The sequence below is a fragment of the Tinamus guttatus genome, unplaced genomic scaffold, assembly GCF_059628265.1.
Source record: "Tinamus guttatus ecotype Peru unplaced genomic scaffold, ASM5962826v1 Tinamus_guttatus_pri_ptg000434l, whole genome shotgun sequence".
NCBI lineage: Eukaryota > Metazoa > Chordata > Aves > Tinamiformes > Tinamidae > Tinamus > Tinamus guttatus.
Genome location: NW_028288968.1, coordinates 2,227,956 through 2,237,931, shown reverse-complemented (window position 1 = coordinate 2,237,931; position 9,976 = coordinate 2,227,956). Strand labels below are relative to the sequence as shown.

Below are 9,976 nucleotides of genomic sequence, written 5' to 3'. Positions count from 1 at the left end.
GCCCCACAGCGGTATCCCCAGTCCCCACAGCAGTGCCCCACAGCGGTGCCCCCCCACCTCAGTGTCCCCGTTGCCCCACACCAGTGTCCCCAGTGCCCCACAGCAGTGACCCCCCACAGTGTCCCCACTGCCTCACACCGGTTTCCCCAGTGCCCCACTCTGGTGTCCCCAGTGCCCCACTCTGGTGTCCCCAGTGCCCCACAGCGGTGTCCCCATTGCCCCAAACTGGTGTCTCCAGTGCCCCACACTGGTGTCCCCAGTCCCTGCAGCAGTGTCCCCAGTGCCCCACAGTGGTGTCCCCATTGCCTCACAGCGGTATCCCCAGTCCCCACAGCAGTGCCCCACAGCGGTGCCCCCCCACCTCAGTGTCCCCGTTGCCCCACACCAGTGTCCCCAGTGCCCCACAGCGGTGCCCCCGCAGTGTCCCCAGTGCCCCACAGCAGTGTCCCCAGTGCCCCACAGCAGTGCCCCCCCAGAGTGTCCCCACTGCCCCACACCGGTGTCCCCAGTGCCCCACTCTGGTGTCCCCAGTGCCCCACAGCGGTGTCCCCATTGCCCCAAACTGGTGTCTCCAGTGCCCCACACTGGTGTCCCCAGTCCCTGCAGCAGTGTCCCCAGTGCCCCACAGTGGTGTCCCCATTGCCTCACAGCGGTATCCCCAGTCCCCACAGCAGTGCCCCACAGCGGTGCCCTCCCCACACTGTCCCCACACTGGTGCCCCCATTGCCCCACAGCGGTCCCCCCCCGCAGTGTCCCCGTTGCCGCCCGTGCCCCCCCATCCGCACTACAAGTCCCGGCGGGCAGCGCGGCCGGGCCGGGCCGGGCGGTGCGGACAGGCCCGAGGCCGCAGCAGGGCGGCGGGGCCGCCCCGGCCATGGCGGCGCCGGGGGGCAGCGGCGTCGCGCGGGGCGACATCGGTGCGTGGGGACGGGGGGAGATGTGGGGAGATGTGGGGAGATGTGGGGGGCGCGAGGCGGCAGCGGGGAGGGCTGAGCGGAGGAGGGGGCTGTGGGGAGGTGTGGGGCAGGTTGGGGGCTGTGGGGCCATGAGGGGGCTGTGGGGAGATGTGGGGCAGGTCTGGGGCTATGTGGGGAGATGTGGGGCAGGTTGGGAGATGTGAGGGTCTGAGGAGGGGGCTGTGGGGAGGGTTGAGGTGAAGAGGGGGCTGTGGGGAGATATGGGGCAGGTTGGGGGCTGTGGGGCCATGAGGGGGCTCTGGGGAGATGTGGGGCAGGTTTGGGGCTATGTGGGGAGATGTGGGGCAGGTTGGGAGATGTGGGGGTCTGAGGAGGGGGCTGTGGGGAGGGTTGAGGTGAAGAGGGGGCTGTCGGGAGATATGGGGTGGGTTGGGGGTCTGAGGAGGGGGCTCTGGGGAGATGTGGGGCAGGTTGGGGGCTGTGGGGCCATGAGGGGACTGTGAGGAGATGTGGGGCAGGTTTGGGGCTATGTGGGGAGATGTGGGGCAGGTTTGGGGCTATGTGGGGAGATGTGGGGCAGGTTGGGAGATGTGGGGGTCTGAGGAGGGGGCTGTGGGGAGGGTTGAGGTGAAGAGGGGGCTGTGGGGAGATATGGGGCGGGTTGGGGGTCTGAGGAGGGGGCTATGGGGAGATGTGGGGCAGGTTGGGGGCTGTGGGGCCATGAGGGGGCTGTGGGGAGAGTCAGGGGTCTGAGGAGGGGGCTGTGGGGAGATGTGGGGGCTATGAGGAGATGTGGGGCAGGTTTGGGACTATGTGGGGACATGTGGGGCAGGTTGGGAGATGTGGGGGTCTGAGGAGGGGGCTGTGGGGAGATGTGGGGCTGGGTTGGACCTGTGGGGAGATGCGGAGGTGTAAGGGGGCTATGGGGCCGCCTGTGGGTCTGAGGAGGGGACGTGACGGGGGGACAGAGGGTCCCGGGGAGCAGGAGGCTCCGCTCCGGAGCGTCCCCGTGGCGGCTCCGCGGCCCTGGGCCCAACTGTGGGTTTCGGCGCCGGCGGCTCCTGTTCCCTGTGAGCCCGGGATGGGGCAGCGCAAGGAGCCGCTTCCCTGCGCCCTCGGAAGGGACCTCGGAGGCCGCGCGGGGTCCGCGGTGACCGACCCTACCGGTCAGGAGGGCAGCGAGGGCCCCCCTGCAGCTCCCCCGTTTGCTTTCGGCCTCGCGTCCCCGTTAAACGCCGCCCAAGCTGCTCCGTCTCGTCGCCGCTCCGCAGCCTGCGGATCCCAAGACCTTCCCGCTGGACCCCCTTCCAGGCCGGGTGACGTCCGCCCCGTTCCCTGCCCTGCTCCGTCCCCGGTCCCCGGCGCAGCCCTCGACGCTCCCGTCTCCGACCTGTCCTTCCTTGCTGCTGCGTGGGCAGCCCGGCAGAGCCTCTCCTTGGCGGCTCCGTGATCATCCACATCAAGAAACCGGCCCGGATGCTCTCCAGGAACCTTCTGGACTTTGAGAGGAACCGGGGGAGAGTTTTTAGATGAAGTTTCCTCTGCGGGTTTCCATTCCCAGGGACTGTAGATGGAGCCAGGAGGGACGGTGCCTCTAAATAGCTGAGAGCCTGGTAGGATGAGTCTGGACCTGACTATCCGAGTGCTAGTGCTGGTTTCTGCTTGGATAAAGGGTTAAGCAAGGACTGCAAAGTGTGGCACAGATCCCGAGAGACGTCCATGTCCTGAACGCGGTCGGAACCAGAAAACTGAACTGGTTAATTCACCATCGCTCGCTCCATCCTCCAAGCTGCAGCTCCCCTCCTGGCCGAGCTGCCCTTCCTCCATCTCAACAGCTCATCCATCCTGATTTTTCCCCTTTTTCATTAATCTCCTGCCTCTCCTCCTCCTCCCTGCAGGTTTCTGGGCTGACCGGACGCCGGTGCACGAGGCCGCGCGGCGCGGGGAGGCCCTGCAGCTGCAGCAGCTCATCGAGAGCGGCGCCTGCGTCAACGCCGTCACCTACGACTCCATCACGCCGCTGCACGAGGCCAGTCTGCGCGGGCAGACGCGCTGCGTCCAGCTGCTGCTGGCCGCGGGCGCCCAGGTCCGTGCCCGGCTCCTCGCGTCCCGTGTTATTCCAAGGAGGCGGATCCCCACGTTATTCCGAGGAGGCGGATCCCCACCTTATTCCAAGGAGGCGGATTCCCGCGTTATTCCAAGGATTCCCTCCCTGGAGCGCTTGGCTTCTTCACGCTGCCTTTGGGAGGGAGGCCTGGTCACCTTGGGCACTCTTCACCAAGGCCAGGGTGGCTGGGAGAGGAGCAGGGGACACACTGGGTTCCTATGGGGCTTTCTATTTATTCTTGCTTTACTTTTATTAATTTTACTGTGGAGAAAGAAAAAATCTTCTCACGTGCTAAAGGCAACTGAGCCCAGAGTAAATCTGGGCACCTTTTTGGTGCAAAATGAGCCAGTTTGGTTGAATGTGCTCCTGTGGCAGAATGCAAAGGAGCAGTCGTGCCGCTCTGGCTGCAGCGCTGAGCTTGCCAGTAGGAAAATCCTGGGAAGGGAATAACATCCCAAACCGTAACGGCTACTTGCAAAATTCCCGTGCATCCCTGCCTGGGAGCGCTGCAAGGCGGATTCCTGGGAAAACCGGGAGCTCAAGGAAGCCGGAGCGGCCGTGTTCCATGAGCGCCTCCGTCCGTTGCAGGTGGATGCCAGGAATATCGACGGGAGCACCCCGCTGTGCGACGCCTGCGCCTCGGGGAGCATCGAGTGCGTGAAGGTGCTGCTGTCCCACGGCGCCAAGGTGAACCCGCCGCTCTTCACCGCGTCGCCGCTGCACGAGGCCTGCATGAACGGTGAGCCCGCCCGCGCTCCCCGGAATTCCCAGCGATTCCCAAGGATCTGAAAGCAACCGTGGGTCTCGCTGCTCGGGAGCCGTCGGCCTGTCTCTGCCGATGGGATAAAAGCGCCCGGCACAGGGTGCTGCTTTATTTGCTGGGTGCCACGGCGAGTTCAAAGGGATCTGGGTGCTTTTATCCCACATGACAGGCACGGGATGTGATCGTGGGCAGATAAACGTCAGCTCCTCAGCACTGTTAGAAAACCTGGAGGCAAACCAGTAGCTTTGCAGCCTTTGATAGAATCACAGAATGCTGAAGGTTGGAAGGGACCTCTAGGGATCACCCAGTCCAACCCCTCTGCACACGCAGGGTCACCTAGAGCACGTGGCACAGGACTGCGTCCAAGCGGGTTTGAAGATCTCCAGAGAAGGAGACTCCACAACCTCTCTGGGCAGCCTGTTCCAGTGCTCTGGCACCCTCACTGGCAAGAATTTTTTCCTTAAGTTCCTGCGGAACTTTTGGTGTTTCAGTTTGTGGCCATTTCCTCTAGTTGTGTCGGTGGCCACCAGTGAAAAGAGGCCGCCCCATCCTCCTCACGGCCTCCCTTGAGGTACTTCTAGACACTGCTCAGGTCCCCTCTCAGCCTTCTCTTCTCCAGCTGAACAGGCCCAGCTCCCTCAGCCTCTCCTCATAGGGCAGATGTTCCAGGCCCTTCATCATCCCTGTTGTTCCTCCTCATCCGAGGTGAGACGAGTTGCACTCATTGCTGGGCTCGGACCATGTGTATCCTGCATCCATCCATGTCTGCTGATGCCTGGAGTCGCTGGAATATTTTTATTCTCCGTGAGGTCCCTTCCCCTATAAAGAGGGGCACTGTTGTCGTAGTCCCCCGTTCGCCCCGTGGCTTATTGGCAGACTTAAGCAATGAGGCATCCCGTGCTTTCTTCAGAGGTTGCAGGGAAATGAAACATATTCATATTCAGCATTTATATCTTTGCAGCCATCACCCAAGTATTGAGGAGCTCCTCGGGCTGATGCCAGCACGTGAGGGGCTCCGGCTCCTTCTGATGCCCGTTTTCCCTTCCCAAAGGCAGCCCAGAGTGCGTGCAGCTCCTCATCGACGTCGGAGCCAACCTGGAGGCCCACGACTGCCACTTCGGGACGCCCCTGCACGTGGCCTGCGCCCGGGAGCACCTGGACTGCGTCAAGGTGCTGCTCAAGGCAGGTAGGGCAGCCACAGTGTCACCCCAGCAAACACACGGGCCCTTCTCAGCACATGCAGGTCGATAGCCAGTGTATGACGCCCCCAGCAATATCTCCTTCCCTTATTTTAATAGAAAACCAGAGTTTTTCAGCCCTTGGGAGCAGTGCTTCAACTTCCTCCTGGAATTACTATCAACTGATGTGTGTAGGTTCGGTATCGGCCGCGTAGTCGTGTGGTTTTGGACAGCAGAGAGATGTCAGGGTTTGATGTTGTACAGAAAACAAGAGGTGGCTTCAGATGATGCCCCTGGGAGGCCTGGCTAGTGCTTTGCCAAGGAGGATTTGGTGGGAGTTCAGCTATTTTCTGCTTCAGGTTTCACTGCTGCTTGTGTTGGAGGAATCTGGAATTGGGCTTCTTGTTTTTGCCTCTCCTTAGCAGGAAATGGTCTTGCCTAGGGTGGCATTTGTCATGTTGAACGTTAAATATCTAAAATCACCCAGCTCAGCTCGTTGGTTCCCTGCCTCCTCCCTCCAGTTGCCTGTACCAGGCACCTCACCTGAGATTAATTGATCACCCATTTCTTTTTGTTAATTATGAGAAGAATCCAGTGTGACCTGTGCAGATGGACGTATTTAAAGTCAATTGTGTGAATTCTGTGGGGTTTTCCTCACCTGGAAAATCAGCTTGAGAGGAGGAACACAAACAGTTGTGGGGTATTAGCAGGGGCCTCTGCTATCAGCTTACAGAGGCAATTATTATCCTTAGCCAAAATATCTGTGGCTAAGACTTGATCTCAGATGGTCGGGATGACTGGGAATCTCTGCCGACTTCGGAAAGCGCACGGATTCGGGAAGCACACAGCTGCTTATTCACCTTGTAGCGTGGATTAAAGTCCTTTCTGTGCAAGGAAAACAGAAAGCCAGGGAAGAAAACGCACGCGCTGCCAGCACAGAGAGCTTGCTCAGGGGTTTGGTTTCCTGTTTGGATCATTTTAGGCCCTTGTAGCTGTTTTAACAGCCCTTTTATTCTCCAGCCAACTCGTCCCTCCTGGTTGGGTCAAGCGAGGCCTTTCAGGAGCAGATTTCCTTTTCTGTCCGTTTCCAGGGGCGAACGTGAACGCTGCTAAACTCCACGAGACGGCCCTGCACCACGCGGCGAAGGTGAAGAACGTCGACCTCGTGGAGATGCTGATCGAATTCGGAGGAAACATTTACGCCAGGGACAACCGCGGGAAGAAACCGTCCGACTACACCTGGAGCAGCAGCCCCACAGCCAAGTGCTTTGAGTACTATGAGAGTGAGTGAGATACGACCCCCTGCGCCAGGAATCCAGCTCCATTTGTGTGGCAAGTCCCTACAGCCCTTCTCTGGCTGCTGCTCTCTGTGTAGCAGCCTCTTCTCTCAACTATTTCTCTTTTCTCAGAGAAGTTGAGCCGTGCTGGCTGCATCTGGGCTGGGTTAAGGGATTGCATCCCCCATGCCCATAAATATTACTGCATCTTGCCAGAGTTTGCTGCCCCCTCTGCTATCAGAAATGCCTGCCCAGTTGCTTTTCAACACAGGCTGTTCCAAGGGAACTGGGCTAACTTTTAATACTAGCTCTTTAGTTTGTTTTGAACTTGCATCGTTCGATCCAGGGCTAGATTCAGGCTGGGAGCAGATCGTGGTGGGGATGGAGGCAGTAGCTTTTTAGCCTTGGTGGCTTCCAGAGCAACTTGGCTCCTGGTCACTCCGTGCTCACATGTGCCAGCATCTGGGATAGAGGCTGGGGGCTGTCAGGAAAGGCCTTAGAGAGGCGCAGGGAGCCCTCAGTGACAAGGATTCATGCAATCCTCAGCTGAAAAACCAGGGCAGCAGAGGAGAAGGAGGTTTTATTCCTTTATTTGGCTTTGCGGAGACTCCGCGCAGCCCCAGCAAAGCCCCGGGGGTGCCCATGAGCTCCCGAGCCCCCGTGGCCGGATCCCTGTGGAGGAAGGAGGGAGGGATCCAGGAGCAGCAGACGCCTCTCGGGAGGGCCCTACGGAACCGCCGGGCTCCGGCGGTGACTCCGGGTCCCCTCCGGGTCCCCTCTCGCTCCAGAGACGCCGCTGAGTTTGTCGCAGCTCTGCAGGGTGACGGTGCGGAAGGCGGCCGGGCGGCGCGCGCTCGAGAAGATCGCGCAGCTCAACATCCCCCAGCGGCTCATCCAGTACCTGTCCTACAACTGACGGGGCCCCAGGTGACCACGGAGGGCCCGGGGGGACCTGCAGGTCCCACGCTACGAAGCCTCTGTCTCTTTCTCGTCTACCTCCCCACAAGAAACCACCCTTAATTTAAGCAAGCTGTGTAAATAGCATTCGTGTGACAGCACTTGGCACCCCTTCTCCATCGGCGATTGCTTTAGCAACGAGAGACTTGGGCAAGTTGTAGCCCTGGCTTGGAGTTAAGTCCCTGCTGGGGTGTCATCCCCTTAGAGGCTCACTCTTTGGGTTAATTTTCCCGAATTTTAGATGTCTCTGGCTAAAGACATCTCCCTTTGCAGTCACTGGAGGGAAATACATACTCCTGGAGCGTGATTTCTCCATCCTGGTTTAGATGTCAGTGTTAGGATGTGTCCTGGGAGCTCCCCTCTGCCTCTCCCCTGCCTGCAAAGGGATTTAGAGACGGTGTCCTCAGATGGTGACGTCTGGGAAACGTTCAGAGCAGGTTTCTGCACTTGTTGAGAGCCACCGCTGTGGTGAGCACTTGGTTTTATGTGCAATAAGTGGCAGGATTGCTGTCCTGCAGCAGCCCGTCTGTGAAGCCACATCGCTGGGACAAAGTCCTGTCCCTTGTGTAGAAACGCAGCAGATCCCTTTGGGATTTGCCCCCACATGAAAGGTAAGCGCTGGGTTGTGCTTTGGATTTTGAGATTTCTCCCCCTGGGATCCTCCCAGAATCTCTCGCAGTTTTGTGCTTTGGTGGTTTGAATGTTGGTGGTGACATTAATATCATCAGAGCTAAAAATTCCAGTCTTCCTTGCATGGAAGATGTTGCGTTTTACCCCAAAACAGCAACCTCCAAGGAGCTGGGTGTTAAAGGGACGGTGAGTCTGAGCACTGTGATTTGAACCATGACCTGGAATCCTCTGAGGTGTCTGATCCAGTTCCTAAGACCGTGGAGGAAGGAGGGGTTGTCTGTTTATAATTCCACCCGGAATTTTGTATTTAAAATAGCGGAAATGTGGAATTGCGAAGAAGCTCAGGGAAGCCCTAGGGATGTCTGTGGTGGGATTCAGCCCTGTGAATGGTAGCATAAAGATTTTGATTTGAATCTTTCAAGAAAAGCTTCCTCTGTCCAACGTGTCCATTCATAAGGTTAAGTAAATATTAGGAAAATGCACATGGCTCAGTAACCTGAGTTGAAAATCCAAATCTCTTGATAATTTGCTTTTTTAAAATCTGCCGTTTCACTGTTGCACCATCTTAGGCAGCAGCCAAGGTTCTAATGTAAAAGCAAATCAACCAAACAAAAATCCTTGAACAACCGGGAATAAAGAGACCAATTCCTTTTGGTGGCATCTTTCTTTTTTCCTCTCTTGTAAATCACCTGTACGGTAAGTCCTAAGATTTATTTATTTGTTTATTTTCCCCTTCCTGTTTTAAGTGGCCCTGCCGATGGATTTCGCTTTCATTAAGGATTTTCTGGAAGGTCCAAGCAGCTCTGCTTTGGCAGGAATAACTACACACGTGGTTGTTTTCTTGGAAAGCAAGAGCTTTGCTTGCTGCTGCTGTGTCTGGGTGGAAAAGTGTTCCACAAAGTGCTTTGAGACTCAGTAAGCAGGAAAAAACACCCAAATCATCCTCCTGTGTGCTGGGCACAGAGGCAGGTGGTGGTTGTTTATCCTCTGGGTATTTACTTGTATATTCCTGGATTTCTAAATTGCAAGTGGAAGTAACTCCCACTGAGAGTCTCAGAATGTCTCTCGTCTTCTCAACCCATCTACTCCTCAGTTCTTTTCATCCTGTTGGGGCTCCCCAGCTGGTTGTGAAGCATCTTCTGGGCGTTTTACAGCTCGGGAGAAAGGGAAGGGGATGATGAGATAAATCAGTAGCAAGTTTGGGGTTCCTCAGAGTGCAATTTGTGTGGCAATTTGCAGCTGGAGCAGCAGTGGCTGAGTCATCTCTGCAGCAGGTATGGTCTGCAGGGCCGTGGGTATCACAAATACATCCCGAATTAGCTGGCCTGGGGGTGGGAACGAAGGCCCGGGGTAGCCTGCAAGACCCGGGGAAGGAGCAGGTTGGTTTTCACTTTACAAGTGGGATAAATTTCTCCCGTATTGAGGAATTACCCTCTCTGGAGCTGCCCATGCGAAGGAAGCCGCGGTGGACACGGATCTCCTGGATTGGCCGTGGTCCAGGTGTTGGTCCTTGCACTCGCTGGGTTGTGTCTCTGACATGAGCTTGTCCCCCCGCTCAGACCCAGGTCACATCCCGGCCCTCCTGTTCCAAGGCTTTTGGGCACCCCCATTTCAAGATGTCCCTTCGGGAACGTTGGTTGGGAAGGTAGTTTTGACCCTCAACCATCCAGGTTCCTTCTCCAGAGCTGCCTTCACTGGTTACTGTTGCTCTGATGGCGTTTTGCCTCCCTTACCCACCCAAAAGGAAGGGTCCAAGACAACTCTACCTCCTGCAAGAGGTTTCATGCCTCTCACTTGCAGGTCTTGGCGTCTCTCCAGCCCTTGGAAAACCACCATGGGCCAGTTTCTCCTAGGTATGGGGTAAAATAATGGAAGATCCCGCAAAACACAACCGTTGTTCACACCTGGTTTGTAGAAATTGCTTTTTTAGTGGCAGCTGAAGTGCCCTTGGACTCCTGCCGAGTTTTGTGTTTGTGGGTAGGGAAGGAGACTGTCTAAACAGGGCTCGGAGTTGTGCAAACCCCCCTCGGCTCTGCTTGGGTTACTCCCTTCCCTGGGTTTTCAGGTCGCGCTGTTGTTTGGCTCCCTTCAGCCCTTCGTTCGAATGGCAAATCCAGGCTCGGATCCAGCGGATGGATCCATCCCAA

The 9,976-nt window shown here is 57.4% G+C and overlaps 1 protein-coding gene across 1 annotated transcript; it reads left to right on the top strand.

Annotated features, from left to right (window-relative positions):
- Positions 1–860: 860 nt before the first annotated feature.
- ASB13 (ankyrin repeat and SOCS box containing 13) lies at positions 861–7,179 on the top strand. The gene is made up of 6 exons (XM_088531785.1): positions 861–917; positions 2,816–3,003; positions 3,613–3,763; positions 4,839–4,973; positions 6,057–6,248; positions 7,031–7,179. Exons 1-6 carry the CDS (start codon positions 875–877, stop codon positions 7,156–7,158), a joined length of 837 nt encoding a protein of 278 aa, XP_088387911.1. The 5' UTR covers positions 861–874; the 3' UTR covers positions 7,159–7,179.
- The last annotated feature ends 2,797 nt before the right edge of the window (positions 7,180–9,976 follow it).

Excerpts from the sequence above, each read along its gene's own strand:
- ASB13 (XM_088531785.1), top strand. The coding sequence starts at position 875 with ATGGCGGCGCCGGGGGGCAGCGGCGTCGCGCGGGGCGACATCG. Across the intron at positions 3,764-4,838 it reads GCACGAGGCCTGCATGAACG|GCAGCCCAGAGTGCGTGCAG; the intron begins GTGAGCCCGCCC and ends CCCTTCCCAAAG. Across the intron at positions 4,974-6,056 it reads CAAGGTGCTGCTCAAGGCAG|GGGCGAACGTGAACGCTGCT; the intron begins GTAGGGCAGCCA and ends GTCCGTTTCCAG.